Genomic DNA, 19,787 nt, shown 5'->3' on the forward strand with positions numbered 1-19,787 from the left:
GGCGGCGGAGCGGGCACGGGGCGGCAGCGGCCGCCTCCTTCCTGGTGCCGGCGCGGGGGCGGCGGCGCGGCGGGGCCGGGGCAGCGCAGGGCCCGGGCGCCTCCCACGGCTCCTCATGGCCGGGAACTTCTGGCAGAGCTCGCACTAGTGGGTGCCGCGACCGAGGGGCGGGCGGGGAGCTGCGCGGCGCCGCGTTTTGGCCGTTCGTTGCCCCGGCCGGGGGTGCGGGGCCGTTGGGGGCCTGCGGGGCGGGCGGGAGCCCGGAGACGGGCCCGGCTGTTGAGGCGCGGCGGTGGGCCCGGCCTGCGGCTGCGATAGCCTCGGCTGGAGGTGGGGGTGAGGGCGGCCTGGCTGGGTGGCGGTCAGCGAGGGCGGTGTTGGAGCGGTGGTCGGTGCCAGCCACGGGGCAGCTGCAGACGGCGGGTGGGATATATTTATCTTCAGCTGTGGCACGTTGAGGGTTGGGCTGTGACAGAGTACCGCGTTCTGAGTACGCTGGGATTTGAATGGATGCCTGGGGTGGACTAAATATAGCATAAAGCTTTCAAGTAATCAGCAGTGCGTAACTTCTCTCCAGTCGGTTTGATTCTGTACAGCTAAAGGCCGATCTCAGTCCGTGCTGGTGTTTTTGTAGATGCCTAACTTGTAAACCCCTAGGGATTATCTGCTTGAGGAGGTTGCCCACAGCTTGGCTAAAGGTCGCTGGGCCTTAGCTCCCAGCTGCAGTCTGTTGGTGCAGGAGGCAGTGTAGCATTGATAAGCAGTTACTGAAGTTATTTTCCTTCCCTTCAGTTTACAATGGATTTTGGATAAACAAGATCTACTGAAGGAGCGCCAAAAAGACTTGAAATTTCTGACTGAAGAAGAATATTGGAAGCTACAGATATTTTTTACTAATGGTAAAATTGATTTACTGTTATTTGTGCCATATTATTGTATAGTATCTGCTGTGTCCAGATGTAAGTGGCTTAGAGGATGTGGTTTTCTTTAGTACACTGCATATACTTTCACAATGTGTTTTAACAAAGAGTTGGAATGCCCACAGCATTTGTTGTTCAGTTAACTGTGTTAGCTCAGGAGGAATTACATATAACCTGACTGCATATGTAATATGTTAACCTGTGGTAGGGCAAAACACAGTACAGTTCTGATTTTCAGGACATTCTATAAAAAAAACAAAACTAAGAGAAGCAAGGAGAAGCTGCTAAGCTAGCATGTTAAAGGTTGTTGATGAACAGTAATAGTCAAGCTGTGATCTGTGAGTTTCTGGGGGGTTATGTGGTAATTATTTTAGCCAATGTGTGCAGTCCTGTTAAAAAACAAAGCTTGGAATCTTGTTGTGTTCAGTTATACTCTCTGAAACCTGCACGGTAGCCCATGTCTTGGCCCATGTGGCTGATTCCCCAGCAGTGGGTGACTCTCAAATTGCACAGTGTTGTCTGCAGCCTGTTCTCCTAAAGAGTCTGGGGCTTGTCTATGAAGTTATCTAAGACTTGGTCCTGCAAAGCATTTAACCCTATGAATAGCTGCATTGTAGTTTATCAGGTTACACAGACACTTAAACTCTTTCCTATGCAATTGTCTGACATTTAAGAAAGAAAAAATATCTCCTTAGGAGAAGGATATTGCAAAGCACTAGTTTGCTTGCAAACAGCTGTTTGAACACTTTTCATAGCTGTACATAGGAAGTGCAGAATGCTTATCTTTTCAGCTATCTAGTCAGGCATACTTTAGACAGAAAAGTTAAATGACTTTGCCAAAGCTACTGGAAGAACTTACCTATATACTGAATTGTAACTGTGAAAGACACTTAGCCCAGCTTCTTTCTTAGGTTAATGGTTTCTGCGATAATTGAGTATGCTCCAAATCTGATTGCTGTTGATATATTTTCATTATTGCTTATACAGCATCAGAAAGTCAAGCAAACAGTGATTTATCAGTTTGATCAATTCCTGATGTTCCTTGAGGTTAAAACAGTTTCATAGCTTCCTAATGCAAAAAAAAAAAAGAAATAAGATACTGATATTTTTAAAACTGTATTTGTATTAATTTTCACAATCATTAATTATGAAACGTGTCCTCTTTTATGTTCCACTTCAGTGATTTTCACGAGTAAACACTTACAAACTGCATAGGTCATTCTGAAAGTGATACCTCCTATTTATTTCCACAGAAACTGCGACAGATACAAGGAGCACAATAACTCTATTTATAGATAGCTAAGAATTTGCTCTACAAAACATTGTTTTTCAACAGTCACCACTATTAGCTATGCATTTTCACCAATGATCAACTAAAGCTGGATTGTCACACTTGTAAAGATCTGCACCAGCAGAGATGACCCACTGTTTCACAGCTGCTATGATGGCATTGTTGCTAGGAAAAATGTTGCCCATGCAGTCCATCTTTCATCCATTTGAACAGGTGGAAATCAGAAGCTACGAAATCCAGACTATATAGTGACTGTTGTAGGACAGTCAAGGCTGGCAGTATGCTACACAAAACTGGTATGGGACCTAGCATTATGGTGTTGCAAGAAAAAAATTGATTTCTTTGTCCTGGCTATGGAAGTTTGAGCCTTCAGCTTAGTTAGCATCACAGTATAGCAGTCAAAGTTGATGGTTTCTTCAGGCTCCAGGAAATCCATGAGGATCACCCCTTTCCTATCCCAAAAGACAGTGCACATCTCTTTACCTATTGGCACTGCGTCTTGAACTTTGATGGGGATTTTATATGTCACTGCGGGAACTGTTAAGTCATGGCCTGAAGCACTGATTGAGCACCTGGGGAAAGGACTGGTCAGTCCTGGGAGCACAGGTGAAGGCAATTCAGCTGTGTGACCGGAAGGGGTGGAGCCTGGCTGCACCTCTCTTAGACCTCATTTAAGGGCTGACTTCCACTGTGGAGGGACTTCTGATTGGAGATCCCTCCCTTGTGGAGTTTGCCTTGCAAGCCTAGATCTTCAGAGATAGGTGAGCACTTTTCCTTTTTCTTTGTAATGCCATTTCATCATGTTGATCTTTTTGATTGTTACAGTCACCGCTCCATGGATTTTCATATTGACTGTGGCTTGTAGTGGTGATACTACATCTTGTCACCAGTAATGACACAATCCAGGAAATGGATGTACCCTCGGCCTCATGTTGATTCAGTAGGTCCTAAAAAACTTGCATATGGTGCTCTTTCTGCTCGTGTGAGCATTTGTGGGACCTACCTGGTGCTAATTTTGTGATATCACAATGTTGCCACCATTGTTGCCAGTGCTTTGAAGCCAATATTCAGCTTTGCACACCGTTCCCTCTTTGTAATCTGTCAATTCATGTGGGTGTGCTGATAGAGGTGCTTTTTTTTTTTTTTTTTTTTTTTGTGGTGTGACAGCTGTACAAGGCTGTCTGGAGCATGGCTGATCGTAGAATCATAGAATGGCTTGGGTTGGAAGGGACTTCAGATATCATCTAGTTTCCAACCCCCTGCTGTGGGCAGGGCTGCCAGCTGCTAGATCAAGCAGTAGGTCCTACACTGGACCTATCACTGCTGAAATGTACCAGCCACTGCCCACGCTGTGCTCACATCCACTGTTTGTTCTCCATAAATGTTCAGCAAGCATCAGTGAATGTCAGTGGGTGCCATTTTTTCTTCATGGAGGAATTCAGTTCCACATCTTTGCTTCATACGCACTTCTATGTCAGATGCCATTGTGTCAGAGTGCCCCTCTGCTGACATCTGTCACGTGGCAACAACATGTGACAGAATATTGTTGGGACGGTTCAACCTCCGGTATCATATCACTAATATCTACCTTAGATATTACAGGCCAAGGTAATAAAATAGGAGAAGCAGCCCTCATAGATAAGTTAAATCGTTTTGGTCCTCAGAATCTTTTTCCTTGGTTCTCCTTGCCTTCTCTAAAGGAAGGTTCCTGACCCATGGTAGCTGGAAGAAGGCTTTGCTGCTGTCTGTCATGTGCATGTATGAACATGGCATGCCCTGAAGGGGATGGTGATGCTAGGCTGTCACCCCTTCTGTGGCCAAGAGGGATACTTTCACAGAGAGGGCAGTCTGGGGATGTACTGTGCTGATGGGAACTCATACAGCAGTTGCTATATTTGAGCCCTCAGTGTGTGTTGTTTCTTCACCTGCCTCTGAACTGGGGATCCTATTTTAGAGATATTGAGCCTCCCCCCTGTTCTGCATTATCTTGATGTGGCTGTGACATGTTGATTCTGCTTCAGGCGATGGTTGTTTCCCAAAGCAACCTGAAAATTACCTGAAGGGATAATTTCCTGCTGCCTCCCCATTTGAAAACAGTTGCTGTAGATCAGTAACTGATTGTGTGGCCATTAGAGCTATAGAGAGGGAAAACTATCATCTTCTAAGCCAATTCAAACATTAGAAATTAATGTTGACTTCTTTCTTTGGATCACAGAGTTTTAATTGAGTTTTTGGATGAAAAGCCTATTAAATGATTTCTCTTTCTGGTTTGATGCAGAAGCTGTAATGTTTGCATTACTGGCTACTCAAGACTTTTGAATTGAAACCAACATTTTTAACTTAAAAACCAAACAAATAAAAACCCTGAAACTACTTATTTGGTAAACATGAGAGAATAAATAATCTGATAGCTTCCTTCTTTTTTTTTTTTTTTCCCCCAAAATTTATTACAAGTACTGGAATTTTTCCTGGCATATAGAAGCTTCCATTTCATTAAATCTCTCTAGGCTTTTGTCCATTTTTTTCCCTAAGCCTCACTTGATTTTTCTCTGACAGCAGATGGCCTAACTGCTCCAAAAAATCCCATGGGAACAAGAAACATATTTGGAGAATTCTGTTTAGCTTAATGTTTGGATTTCTCTGATGCCCTAGTAGTAGGACAGCTTTGTAGCCCTGTGGTCAAATCAAAGCAAAAAATCCTTTAAGACCTCCCAGGGTGCATTGATAAGTATTTTAATATTTGTACAGGCATTCCGTAGCAGACTTAACTTCCTTTTTGCAGTGTTGCTTGTGAGTCCTACTGTCAGTGGCAAGCTAGTCTCAATTTGGCATTCCTTATTTTTAGGAGAAGAGTGAGATGACAATGAAAGGGACTTAAGTGGCTTTGAGTAATTATGGTGGGTAACAAATTTAATTTTTGTGTTTTTAAAAGAAAAAAGAAACAACAAAAAAAAACCCAAACTATGTTGCCAATAGTCAGTGTTGGTCAGGGTGGTTCTTCCACATTGGTCTGTTTTCTAACCAACAGTGCCCTTGGTATTTGAAATTGCTGTGTTTTAAATTGCTGCAGTGCTCATTAAATGAGAGCGCAGTGTGTACCTGGATATTCCCAAGGAGGAAACAATGGGTGGGGGAAAAAAGGACTTTTAGGAGTTCTTGTATGCTTAAGGGAAGACTAACTGTAGTGTTTATTGATAATGGGATTGTTGCTTTTTCCATCAGTGGTTGCTTCCTGGAAAGATGCTTGCATATACACTTGTATACTTGTATATTACTTGTATACTTAATTGTATATTCAGTGATCTTTTTTTTTTTGTTTTTGGACATTTCTGGTGAGGAAGGAAAACGAGTCTTCACACAGCCAAGCCTTTCTCAGTGTAATGGCTGTGAAAAAATATGGGAAAAATAACAAGTAACAACCTTGTGTTTGTCTGTTTCTCTCTGTCATTCTCTGTATCCAGCCCCAGCTCTTAATCCCAGCTTGATGCATCTAATTTGCTTGGCACCTTTCCTTTGCCTGGGAGGCCAAACAAGAGCTACCTGCACAGATGACACCAGGATTGTTTCTTGGCCAACTGGCAGAGGACCACTATGATGGAGCAGCTGACTGCATCCTCTGGTCTCCCACCCCCTCTCCCTAGACTAAATATGTCATTTCTTTAACACCTGCTGCCTCTGCCAAATTTAATGACCATGTTTGTGTTGGCAGCTCTAGTTGTTTGAAAAACACATCCATTTTGCATGGCCCTGAAAAGCCACAGACTTACATTTCAAGTATTTGGATTTTTTTTGCTATAAAATGAAATACTCAATATTTTACCCTTTTAGATTTGTATTGCCATCTACTTAAAATTCATGCTCACTTTGTATACGATGAAGTCAAGTCACTTTTCCTTTTTTAAAGGTGTCCACAAGCTTCACGATGTGGTAGTACTTCTTCACCTGCAGGTCTGTAGGTTTGCAGCAACATATTGTCTCACCCAAGCAGTGTATCAGAACGCAAAGAGAAGGCTGTGTTGCTGCTCCTTAGAATCCTCAGTACTAGCCATGCTTTGAAATCCTTTGCTGTTTGGTGTCAAATTTTTGTAAAAACACAACTCAAGCTTTTTTTTTCTTTTAAGTTATCCAGGCTTTAGGTGAACATCTTAAATTAAGACAACAAGTTATTGCCACTGCTACAGTCTACTTCAAGAGATTCTATGCCAGGTAGGACTGTTTATTATGATGGTACAGGAATAAAACGTGTCAGGCACATTTTGGTAGCCCTTTTAAATTTTGTATTAAAAAATAGTGCCACTTTTGTTTTCTGGATGGTGTAAAGCTTTTATGCTAGTAAAAGTTAACTTAAGTTTTCAAAAGGAAGTGTGGTGCTCTTAATAGATTAATCGTTCTACGTGTGTGAAACAACATATTATAATTTTGTTGTAACATTTCAGATATTCCCTAAAAAGTATAGATCCAGTATTAATGGCTCCTACGTGTGTGTTTTTGGCATCCAAAGTAGAGGTATGAAGTATTACAATTTTTTAATGTGAAATTATGTGATGTATGAGAGTGAAAAAACATTCAGGACTTGCAGAATTTTTTGTCATTCGTCATGCTGTGGGGGTTAAACCTTCTGGGGATTTTTTTGTATGGATTTCTATCGCAATTTAAGAAAAGGAGACAGAAGGCCTTCAACCATTTTATTTAATATTTGATCTTTCACGTTTTTGTCTGAATTACTAACCCTGAAGAGCCTCTGGAAATTGGAAAGATTACTTTAAATGTGTGTTCTGCTGTCAGTGCTTACATATTTACATACAGTGTATCTTAAATTGCGCAGTTTTTGCTTGAGTCTCCTTTCTCGTGTGCTTTTCCTTCTTATGCTCGCTCAAATTTTAAAACAAATTTGATTTTTTTTCTTCCTAATTATCTTTTTCCTTTTCTTATAGTGAGGGATCTTCAGAGTTTACCACACTTTCATTACTTGAATTAAAAGCATGTTGTAGTTCATGTGTGGTGTTTGAGAAAGAACTGGTCCATTAGGGATAGTGGTGAGAGGGCTTGAGTCTTCCACCAATGGAGGGTAAGGTCCACTTTGAAGGTGGCTAAAAGTTAGCATCAGCTAGGCCCTGTTCCTTGTTTTCTAAGAAATGGGAGAAGCTTTTCAGCAGTTTGAGGAGGGTCTGCATAATGGAAAAAAAAAAAAACAAAACATATTGGCTAACCTGTGCTATATTAGCACTTATGAATTTTACAGGAGGAACCCAAATATCTAGAAGTGGTCCTACTGAACTGATGTTTATGTGTGGTACTGTTATCTGTACAAAAGCTCTGATAGCTTCCAGTGTTTGAAAGAGATAAAGGAAAGGAGAAAGACACAGAACATTGGAGAGAGTATTTTTTTTATGAGCTTGTTGATTAAGCCTTTGAAGTCTACTCGTGTAAGGAAAATCTGTATTACAGCAAGTATTAGAAGGCATTGCAGCCTTCCTGATGCAAAGGCTTCTGCATCTTCAGAAGGCAGATGTAGCAGTAATGATTCTGGCATGTGCATCTCTAAAAGAAAGTTTGAAGTAGAAATTTTTGACTTGCTGTCTGCCTCGGTGAAGAACCAAAGGCTTCATGGAAACATAATTAGAAAAGTTAGTTAATAACACCTTTATAAACGTGGTTTTCTGTCCAATTGGGATAAAACCAGCACACCTTATTGAAGTCTTTTGACTGTTTTATGTGTAGGTTGTTAGCAAACTAATCTTCAGGTATTGTGGCTGTAGTACCTTTCATATACGTTTACTATTCTTCATTCTTCATAACTCAAACAACAAAGTAATAAATGGAAAAAACTTTTTTACCTAGATCATGTAATTTACTCTGTTTACTTTAATTTAAAAAAAAAAAGAAGGGGGTGGGGAAAAAATGAAATACTGTATAAAGAAGCCCATTTTAATAAGAGGTTATTTTAATTTGATAATAGTGTGGATAAACAGTATTTCTGGTGGTTCACCTCATTTAACCCTCTTTTTCTTCAGGAGTTTGGTGTTGTTTCAAATACAAGGTTGATTTCTGCTGCTACTTCTGTGTGTAAGTATTAGTGATTTTCATCATAACATAGTTAGGTATCTCTGTAGGAAGGTTGGACTTTTTTTAATGGTAGCTATTTTTATTAAGTCATGGGTGGTTACACGTTGGCTGCTTGAAGCCATTTAAATCCATTTAGCATAAATAACTTCTGTTTTTAAATATGGAAACAGAAGGCCCTATCCTTTATTAGTTCTTGTTGATTCTGATTGGAGCTTGTAAGAAGCATAAATAAAAATAAAAATTAAATACCGAGGCTTATAAATAAGTCTAGAGTAGTGAATAGACTTCTGAGCTACTCAAAGATAAAACTGGAAACTTAGGTCTTTGTTTATTCTATCAGGTATGTTTCCATGGAAGTACCTGTTTGTAGAAGTTTTGGTAGGCTTCATGCCTCCTATACTTTTTAATCCTTTTTTTCCCCGTCATAAAATAAAATTTCACACAATATTTATTTCTAAATATATTTTATAACTTACATATTGTTCACAAATAAAGATGCAACAAAATCACGCTGTAGTTACTTTATTTTTTCTCCTTCCCGCTTGCCTTATATTTCCCACGTTCTGTAAATGTCATGTCAACCACCAAGGTCTTAAAGCAATGGCTTCCTTAACTGAATGCTGTAATTTGACCCAGAAGGTCCAGCTGCTCTCAAAAGGCAATTCCTCATTATGCTCTTCAAAATGTAGGTCAGTGCTTTCAAAATAGCTCTTAGCTGCTGAGGGGACAGGTGACTGGCTGCATCTGTAGCCTCCACATGCAGTAACTGTATCAATCCATGGGGCTGGCTGTATGACAATTCCACCACCAGAAACTGAAACACGTCTTCAGTGCCAGCCTGACCAAGACCAGTACTAGATTTAGCAAAGTGTTGCTATTTTTACAGCAGAAGCATCTCCAAGCACAGATTTGTGTGGCTATTTTGATGCATGAATGAGGAACGTAGATGGATTTTAGTTGATTTTACTTAGTCTTCTACTGTTCATCTGTGTTGTTTCTGAAAATTCCAAGGCTCAGAGTCCTGTAGAAATTTATCCTCATGGTTCTTCCTTCAGACCTAGAATTCCTGTGTGTCCTGATGGGCACTTGGCATTTCTTGGAAGTGGGGACAAAAAAGCAACAGGCTTTTTCCTTGCATTTTTGTGCTTTTATTCTACCTACTCTTCCTGTACTACAGCTGCTTCATCAGTACAAATCCTTTTTTATTTTTAACAGAAAAGGAGTAAAAAGATGAGAATAGTCAAAGGAAGCTAGCAAAAGGGAAATCAACATAGTTGATGTTGATGTGCTTTTTGTTAGGTAAAAACATTGGAACTAGTAGCATATGCTTCCTTTGTAAGGAAGATATCTCAGATTTCTTGCAAGCTCTTCAAAAGCTTTACCCTCTGTTTATACAGCTGACTGAAAGGACACTTTCATATGGTTGTATCTCCAGCTTGCTGTATGGAAAAAAATGGAAACAAAGTAGTTTATTTTTCACTATTTATTTCTTTAACTTGCATGCTACTTAAGATGTCTGTTTTATTCATTCTTCTGTTATCATGAAATAATGAAAATTTCCAACCAGTGGACTAGTCTTACTGCTCCACAGCAACTTTTCTAGTAAAGTCCACCACAGATCCACATGTTGAACTTTTCCATCCAGAAGACTGATGTTATCTTCCAAAGTGGGTGGCATATGAATTCCCTGGAAGTAGCATCAATTCATAGTTCACTGTCTGTCATTGACATAAGCAGTACTGTCCATTTCCAGAATGCTAAATGTTACTTGATTTCTGTGAAGAACAGGGACTTGAAATCTTTTTTAAGTTTCACTTGTTGAAATCTCAAATCTATGTCTTCAAGAGTACTTAATTTTCTTTGCTTGGTAATCTGATTTTACTCTGTTTTTGCCACTTAACATAATTCTTAATAGTGCACTGAATACCTATTTTTGTAAAATGCATGAGGTTACGTAAGTATCTAAATGATCTAAATTGGGGATCATCATAAGCTAGAACACTGAGGATATAGATGTTATTTGGGCTTGTCTTGCAGGCAAGAGCTTCTTGAATTGTGTCATATGCCTAAATAGCTGCTTTTGTGTGGGGAAAACTCAAGGAGAAAAACATGCTTGAAAAGTGATAGTCCAGTGCCTAAGGCATTTATCTGCAGTGTGTTTAATTGGCGTTTTGATTTGAATTTGAGCCTGTTTTTTGCCTATGAACATCTTTCTACTAGGCGTTTACAAGATCTCTCTTGGCTGGGTTCCTGTTCTCCTTCTTTCTCCATATCCCATCTTACTTTCCTAAGACTCTGTCACGTGGTTTACAATCTTGCTTGTTGAAGGATCAAAAAAATTGTAAAGGGAAATTCCATTTGGATTTAGTCTTGGAGGTGAGATCCAAAAGTGATCTTTAGATTATAGTGACATTGTTGGGCAGGCAGCCCTGTGCGAATGGTAACTTGCAGGAAGTTAGTGAACTCATACACCTAGTAGGTGTAGACCAGAAGATATAGTTGTGCCCAAAACATTACACAAATGTCTGGCTGAGTACCTGTGAAAACGTGGGTTTGAGATCTATTTCTCTTGCCCTTTTAGAACCTTAAAACTTATGACTTAATTTTTATCTTTCAAAACCACGTTTTTTATATTGCAAGCAGCTGTGTTTCCAGGTGGATTTGAAGGGCTCTATGCAGGTGGATTAATAGAATGGGAAAGAAGTTAAAGTGCATCATTTTTAACATGTTTTGTCTTTACTGTAGTGAAAACTAGGTTTTCATATGCCTTCCCGAAGGAGTTTCCTTATAGGATGAACCATGTAAGTATGCTGTACAAACTATCACTTGATCAAAATGAATTAAAAGAGGAGGAACTTACAATTCCTCCTTATTCTTAGGAGGAACTCCTGTCCTTTTAAATTCTGAGAAGGAAATATTTTCACACTAATATATGGAGTTGCTTGTAATTAATTTTGGATAGATTATCAAGAAAGATATTGTAATAAATTCTGTATGACTTCCTTTCTTGAATTTGCTGAAAGAAATGCCATAAAGTGACTGAGTATTTAAAATACCAATGTTATACAGTGTGATGATAAGAGATTTGGTCTTGCCTCCCTGAAATATTCTTGTTTACAAGTACATTGCTCCAGGGAAGATAAATAGTCCTTGCACCTGAGATGCTTCCAAGCCTATATGCAGGAACAGTTGGCTTACAGGAAGCTGTTTTGTTTTTGCCTGTAAAATGTAATGCTTTTTGAAAGATAACTTTTTATCTATTATTCAAAATTTAGATTTACTAGTGGTTTTTGAGGCGTTTTCAGTCTCAGTACTAATGAATTCTATACAGTTTTTCTTGAAACCAGTATTGATTTATGTCATAGTGTTGTGGAAGAAAATACTTCTAATTATTCTTTAGATTAATTGTGACAAATGCTACCTGTTTGTGATTTTGCTTTTCATTCTATTTAGAAAGCCAAATAATGTTTCAGGATATAAAATATTTTAACTGCTTTCAGTAAAACCACATTGTTTTTTTACAGATGAAGGCAAATGGAAATACATTTTGGAATACTGCTTTTCCATAGCAAAAACAGCTCAGTCTTTTGCTCACTATCACTAACTCTTCACTGCCTCTATGGAAAAGGCGTGTTTTTTTTAAATTGCTACAATTGGACAGAATATTTCATATGAAATTAACTATGAAAATCTATGAAAAGGCCATTTGGCATGTTAGTAGCCTGCTGAAGAGACTAATTCTACAACAGGACTACTTGTATTGCTCTTAAGTATTTATAAACTGAACAAATTTCTGCTGTCATGTGTTAAAGCAAGTCAGACAACTATAGTCGTTCACAGTAAACCTGATATGAAACATTCAAATGGATTGTTATTATGAGTGGGGTTCCATTATAATGGCAATGCATAATCATAACTTCATTTTGTTTGCTTTTGTATATCTAACACTCCTGAATGCATTTCATATAAAACTACAGGTGCTGAGAATTCCTTTGCATTCATGATGTTAAACTAGATGCCAGTTAGTTCTTTCTGCTGTCTGAAATATGCTGCTGTTTAATTGTGATTTTACTTCTTTGCAGATATTAGAATGTGAATTCTATCTCTTAGAATTAATGGTAGGTGAGTTTATTTGTCTTCACTGACACCTTGGTTTACTCTTTATTTAAAATGTTTTTAATTTTTTACCATGGAATGTGCATTGTGCTGTCATCTTTTTTTCTTCCCTTTTCTTTTTAGAATGGTGCTCATGCAAGTCTAACATTTATAGCATTCTGATGAAAATGTAATTGCTCAACAGAAATAATGCAGATTGTAGTAGTGGGGATAGGATATGTGTTGCTCACTTTTGGGAAGAATAAAATGTAAATTCTGTTTCCAGAACTGCTTTTTATAGAAGAGAGGTAATTGTATATTATGAAATCCTGGAACAGAGACCAGGATGTTGGTGTCAGTATTTGCCTAGATGAATGGCAAGTCAAGAGCATAGAGTTGTATTCCTACTGTGCCCACTTGCTTGGGGAAAAAAAAAATTATGCAGAAGGTGTGGGCAGTTGCCACTCAGGCTGGTCTATAACTTGGTAATCAGAGTAACCTGCTAGCAAGTCAGATGCAGGTTTGAATGCTGTGAGCAAGAAAATGAATGTAGATCCTCGTGCTTTCTGAGGTGGTGCTGTACCTATTAGTAGAGCAGTGTTTGAAAGGAGTACAACATTACGTTTTCTTGCAGGCACTTTAAAGGAAAGGAGCTATACCTGCTTTTAATAAGGGTTACTGTCCCATTGCTCTGTTTTATGGGAGAGCTGAAAGGATATGGCCCAGACTTAGGGGGCTCAGGTAAAGTAGCACCAAGTTTCCACAGTTGGATTTGAATGCAGCATTTCCCTGTAACGTGTGTACAGTTGGCTGCTTTCAGTGAGGGTTATTCCTTCTTGCATACACCAACATGGGCCCGGAAAGGAGGAATTCAAAGACCTGGAAAATTTTTTTCTGCTTTCCAAACTAGTGTCAATTATTTTGGCATGCTTTCCATGTATGGTATTTAGCGACAGACTGCTTTCTGGCAGTGTTTTGTATTTCCAAGTGGGAATTACGGGTTTGTAAGCAAATGAGGTTTCACTGTGCTGCAGATGTGGCTTTCTGTGTCTCTTGGGGAAAAGACATTGACAGACTGGCATCCGTGCTGTATAATGGTATTCTAGAGAGAGCAGTGCCCTCATTATGGTAGGGTTAGGTGTCATAATGCTGCTTTAAAAGTACGGTAATTGATTTGTAAATCAAATGTTTTTAACGTGAACTGACAACACATTCTGCATTGTAATTTAAGTTTTATCCTGACATTTTCCCTAGGACTGCTGTTTGATAGTGTATCATCCTTATAGACCTTTGCTCCAATATGTGCAAGATATGGGCCAAGAAGACATGCTGCTACCTCTAGCTTGGTAATGAAGACAGCGGTTGATTTTAGTGCTTCCTTTCAGCAAGAAAGCAAGTGTTTAACAGTTATGCCTCAGAGATGGCTAAGCAGGCTAAATAATACAAGGGTATATGAGTTAACCTATGCACGTAAATGTCACTGGCTTAAATTGTTGTTTTTAACACTGTAATGGTTTTTATTTTGAAATGGTCTAGTTCTTATTTTTAGAACAGCTCCAATAGCACAGTTCTTTACACTGCTAGATGATGACTTCGTGTAGACATAGCTATTTTTCTGTTAACATCAGCTTTTGGTAAAAGCAAAAGTTTTGTTTCTTAGATTGGTTTAACAGGACTCCTTAAACATTTTAATTGTTTCTCAAATACAGACAATAAAAATACTGCCTTTATTTTTGCTCTAACTTGCTTATTTATGAAACAGGGATAAGTATTTTATGATGGAGGTAAACACACTGAAAGATTACATTGATGATGTTATAATATAGTGTTTTCAAACAGACTTCTGCTTTGACTACAAAGAAAACAATGGATGTCTTTAATAGACTTGGAAGAGATCTCAGTTTCTCTGTTTTGCCCTGCAGACTCACTGTTCCTACCATTTGGGTAACTGATAAAATGTTCATAAACTGGCAGCAGTTTATGAATCATGTAGTCTTAAAGAGGTATTCTGTTCTCTTTGTTTCGCACAGGAGGATAGTGAATGACACATATAGAACTGATCTTTGTCTGCTGTACCCTCCTTTCATGATAGCTCTAGGTAAGTAACAAAAGTTATGTCTCTGTCACCTTTAAAAAGATGCCTTCTGTACTTTGTCCCAATCATGCAGTCAACAAGCATTCCTTAAAATGCTCTCATAAGCTGCTCCATTTTGTATTTCATACAGTACTGACATTATAACCTTGCAACTTAAATCAGATTTATCTTTTGAATACTGCCTGAGATTGTTTGCAGAGGAAGTGAAGAACTCTGAACTCTATAGAAATTCGCCTGACTGACAAAACTAGTGTTTCTAAATGTATGAAGAGTGAATCATTGAGTGTCTGTGTCACCTGATATTTGCAGCTTGCCTACACGTGGCCTGTGTTGTCCAGCAGAAGGATGCAAGACAATGGTTTGCTGAGCTATCTGTTGATATGGAAAAGGTACTCTCTTTTTACCTCCTGCTCTTTGCTATGGACTGAAATGTTAGCCATGGTTAAAACCTGTTTTGCATGTGTGAGATACTGATTTGAACTTCATTCAGCAATCACCTTATGGACTATTGAAATTAGGTAGGGAAGAGGAAATGTCAGATCATTTGGGTATCACCCTGCACTGAAAGACAAGACTGAATCTCTGCATAAGGGCAGAGTATTGCTGCTGTTGCCATTTTACAGACTGAAATAGAAAACCAGTATCTTGCGGTTTTTTTTTTGCCAGAAGAAAAAGAATTCCCAATATTTATCATTCAAGATCGAACTATATTATAATTTTAAAATTTTAATGCACATAATTTTTTGATTTGCCTTTCAACATTGTGCCTATGTATTTTTCTTCCATTGTATAAAACATTGACACTTTCAGGATGACAGAGACTATGACATTTTTCAGTGTTAAGCACGGGTATTCCAAGATCATTCAGATGAGTTCCCTGACCCTGCAAGTTGCATGCCAAATAGTCCACTTCATAAACTTATCAGATTTTGAAGTGCAGTTGTTCTCATACCAATAATGTTCAAGTTAACTACCTCATTTTAAGTCTTTAGTCGACTTCCTGAATGCATACATCTGTAACCTACGTTTTGCTCATGCAAGAAAACAATACTCAATATATGCTCATTCTCATTCCCCTTATCACACTGTGTCACTGTGTATTTTTCAGTCTAAGTCTACCTTTTTTGATCCTGAGTGTTCAAGATGGAATGGCAAACTTCAGAGAAGGTTTATGATAGCTCTCTGTGCCCTTGGTTATTGCCCTTCATCTCACTGGTGATATCCCAGCTTTGGATTTGTATTCCAGAGTTTGCCTTGTATTTAAGCACAGTGTGAATGCTATGATGAAACAAATTTCTGTGAACTACACTATCAGGCATGCGAAAGCAGAGTGGTAATAGATTGGCAGCACAGGAGAAACAACCTGTGTTTGACATGTAAGGTTACCATAAGCTTGATGTTGAACATGTTTGAATGTTTAAATATCTCTGTTCTCATACCAGTGATTACAATCGAAGTTCAAATTTTAATATTTTTATATTATTATTAACGTTTAATACCATGGGCCCCCTAGCCAAATGTAACTTCTGTTTCAAGGATATATATATATTTTTTGGGTGGTCCTGTATGAAGCTGGAGTTAGACTTGATCCTTGTGGGGCCCTTCCAACTGAGGTTATTCTGTGTTTATCCACCTTCTATGTAAAATATTGCACTGGAAAATTAATGGGAAATTAATATAGCCTCCAAACTGGTAGAGAATATTTATACTTCTGGAAATTGAATTTGAAAATTCAACTTTTCTTATTATAAAGTATTGAGACACTTCTTAGCTCTTGATTTCTTTCTTTCTTCTTTTTTTTGGAAGTAAAGAATTCAGAGCAGTGTTGATTTCATTTGTTTTTAACACTGTGCCCCTGGTCGGTATAGAACACAGGCAATAATCAGTTACTTCATTTGTAATCCATGATCATTTAGCTACAGACATGTTGCCAAGCGTTCTTGTTTTCCCAGTAGCATAAAGTATAAGCAGCTGTTCGACTTCAGGAGGAAAAATGGTTGATACAGTGGGAGGGAAATGGAGTGGGAGAGAGAATGATTCTGTTCAAGCTTCAGTTCAACAGTTAAGCCAAAAAACTCTTTACAGAAATGGTTGACTGGCTGACCAGATATGGGAGGCAGCTCTGTTTCTAATGTGAAAATTGTGCTTCTTAATTTGAAGAATGGTTAATTAACTGTACACTGCAAATGATGAGATAGGTCAATCACAATAGTGATTTTTGTATTTAAAATCTACTTTCTTTCAAATCAGATTTTAGAAATAATCAGGGTTATTCTGAAGCTGTACGAGCAGTGGAAGAACTTTGATGAGAGGAAAGAGATGGCTACTATTCTTAGCAAAATGCCTAAACCAAAACCACCTCCAAACAGGTACTGTACCTCCATTACTTACTGCACCTTTCATATGGAAAAAATAAAATACTATCATATGTATGATGATATGTTTGAGATATAGTGTATGATAGTGCACTGCAGGCTTTTCTGTTGTAAGCACACAGTCTAATTGTTCAGGGGGAGAATATTTATTCTTTCATGGAAAACATTAATGTAATTAGAATCTGATCAATACAGTTTAAAAAGAGCAGTGTTAGGCCTAATGACAGAGCCTGATTCTTTAGAATAGTGCCTGTTTGATGTCATGTTTAATTAATGTGATTAAATATCAGTATTTGGAATGTGCACATGCAAATTCCTATGTACAAGCTTCTGTTATGGGAACTTTGAAATGTTGATTTCAGGAGTAAATTCAGGATGGAGCTGCATTGGAATATTTTGAAATTACTGTTCAAATACACAAATAAATGTTTTTCATTTGCAAAAGACAGAAATGCAGGATGGTGCTGTTGTTTTGAGACATGTCTGTTTTTCTTCCAAACAGTGAAGGAGAACAGGGTCCAAACGGTAGCCAGAACTCTAGTTATAGCCAATCTTAAGACATTCCAAAGAATTTCTTTATGGACCACTTTGACTCAAGATATCCTGGGATCTTTCCTGTGTTCATGAAATGGACAGAGTTTTTTTAATAACATCTTTGACAAAGAACTTGAAGAGTAAATAGCTTGTTTGTGTCAAGCATTTTGGAAGTTTTTTTCTTTAAAACTGCATCATTTTCTCTGACGCTGGAGCAAATGTACTAAGATTTCTCAGTGTAAGGAATCAAATGTTAAACCAAGCTGCAAAAGGGTAACACTATCCACCCAAAACAAATAGTTCATTACTGGTTTGGTTTGCTTTGAGAAAATTGTGGCTTGCCATTAAAAGTGATTTTTTTTTCTTTAAAGAGTGTTCTTGAAACCTAAATGTAACTATATTAATGACCTGTGTTGTCTTCATTTTGTTTGTGACTGAAGGAGGATAGTGCACTGTATGCTAAACCTATTAATTACCTAGGGTTTTGGTGATTTTTTTTCTCCCTAACATCTGGATTTTCTAATAAGTAAAACGGTGCTTCAGGAGCAAAGCACAGAAGAATCTGCAAAAAATGGTGTTAGAGTTTTAATGAAAACTGCAGGGAAGAAATTAAGTTCATTTTTGGGGGTTAGAAAAATGCTTGTTTTACTCAGTAGATGTACTTGGATGTTTTTGCCTTGAAGCCTAGAAACCCAACTTACCAGGAAAGTGCAATATGTATAGTGATTCTGCAGTTTTCCTAAGCATTTCAAGCATTTGGAATTCAAAAAAAAAAAAAAAAACCCAACCAAAAACAAAACACCAACAATGATTTTTTGCCTGTACTGTGTAGTACAATTGGGGTATTTCACAAACAAATACAAATCTGCCTATGATTGGTATTTTTTTTTCGTTTGTATAAAAGATATACACTGTTAGTCTGCCTTCACTGTTAGTGTGAATTTGTGTGGCTCGTTAAAGAGGTTATTTAAGAGGATCAAGCTTTTGGTGAGCTTCATACTGGCTAATTTTAATTGTGATCTTAGGAGCAACTCTTTAGAATAACTGAAATGGGATTCCTTGGTTGACTGCGTGCTGGAGAAAATGAGATTCCTTCAAATAGAAGGCCATATCCTGTGTTCCTTACTCAGGCAGATATCCCACTGAAGTCAGGAATTGGCCTAAGTCAAAAGTAATGATTTTTAGATGACTTCATTTCTAAATAATTTCTGTACAACTTCATTTTGAATAAGAATGTTGATTTGCTCAAGTATAAAAAATTGAACAATAAAATAAAGTGAAGTACCATTGTTGTCCAGCTCCTCCTTTCCTGAAATACCACATCTCACTGGTTTAAAATGCGGGTTCTACAAAAGCTTTTGTGATGTCTTGACTCAAAAAACTGACCCATTAAAAAAAAAAAAAAAAGACTGTTTTTTGTAGTTAATATCCCTCTGCAATTTGCACCTCATTCACTGAAACAGAAGTGTATTTGTATGCAGCCAGCTAGGCTACTTGCATTTAGTACTGTTTTAGTCATTTTTGTAAAAGATTAGGTTAGTAAAATCCAAACCACTTTAAGATGGAAAAAAACACATTGTGGCCTTTGCTACTGCTGTTGCCATTCAACTGTATCTTTATAGACACCTAATTGATGAAGTGGGTTTGGATATTTGGTCTTTGGTGCTTGAAGCCTAAAATGTTCTATTTGTAATGTGCACTTGGCAAGTAAAAATAAATGCAAATTGACTGCTGTATGGAGCTCGTAACTATGAGCTGTTCTTCAGTTAAACATCAGTCTTTTCACATCTATCACGTATTCCTCAAGCATTTATTTATTTATTTAATTGGGAATTCTATACAATTAAGAATGGTGGACAGAGTGATGAAAAGTTTTCTCACTGCTAGAGAGCCTTTGCAAACTTTTCCTCACACCTTTATTATCAATATTTTAGCTCTGAGATTTAGATCATACAGGGCACTTCTTGATGATAACTAGAGGCATCTGAAGTAATTACTGTCAAGGTGACAATGGTATTACCATCTCTGATTCCAGTGTAAGCAGTGAAAGGCAATTGAGTGAGGTCAAAGGATCTGAATTCAGTGATGAGAATTACAAAAGCTGTTTAGACAGCTTGGAAACTGTTAGACTACAGAGAAAAAGGTTGGTAAATCTATTTCAATATCTTAGTTGTATGTTTTCATTGTTTTAAATTGCTTTTAAAAGGTGTTTAACAGTTGAAATACAATCCACTACTAAGCATCAGAAAACTTATGTTAACATTTCTTAATGCACTGCATTAATTAATTCCACAAACCTCCCACTCAGTTTCTCATCATCATCCAATGAGGCTGGATTCTGGGAAAGGCTTTCTTCAGGAGCAAAATGCTTCTGCCCTTTGTGCTCTGTCCCTGCCTGCCACTTAGTGAAG

General features: G+C 38.1%; 1 protein-coding gene across 2 annotated transcripts; it reads left to right on the plus strand.

Annotated features, from left to right (window-relative positions):
- The first annotated feature begins 14 nt into the window (after positions 1–14).
- Positions 15–18,663, plus strand: CCNC (cyclin C). Of its 2 annotated transcripts, XM_031611054.2 has the most exons (12): positions 15–147; positions 793–899; positions 6,333–6,417; positions 6,648–6,717; positions 8,226–8,277; positions 11,023–11,078; positions 12,360–12,395; positions 13,627–13,718; positions 14,403–14,470; positions 14,777–14,856; positions 16,718–16,836; positions 17,345–18,663. In XM_031611054.2, exons 1-12 carry the CDS (start codon positions 116–118, stop codon positions 17,397–17,399), a joined length of 852 nt encoding a protein of 283 aa, XP_031466914.1. In that variant the 5' UTR covers positions 15–115; the 3' UTR covers positions 17,400–18,663. The 2 variants fall into 2 exon arrangements, with proteins under 2 accessions (XP_031466914.1, XP_089992093.1); XM_090135967.1 differs by lacking the exons at positions 15–147; positions 6,333–6,417 and adding an exon at positions 314–330.
- Positions 18,664–19,787: the final 1,124 nt, after the last annotated feature.

Source organism: Phasianus colchicus, chromosome 2 (genome assembly GCF_987193195.1).
Source record: "Phasianus colchicus chromosome 2, bPhaCol1.hap1.1, whole genome shotgun sequence".
Taxonomy (NCBI): Eukaryota; Metazoa; Chordata; class Aves; order Galliformes; family Phasianidae; genus Phasianus; species Phasianus colchicus.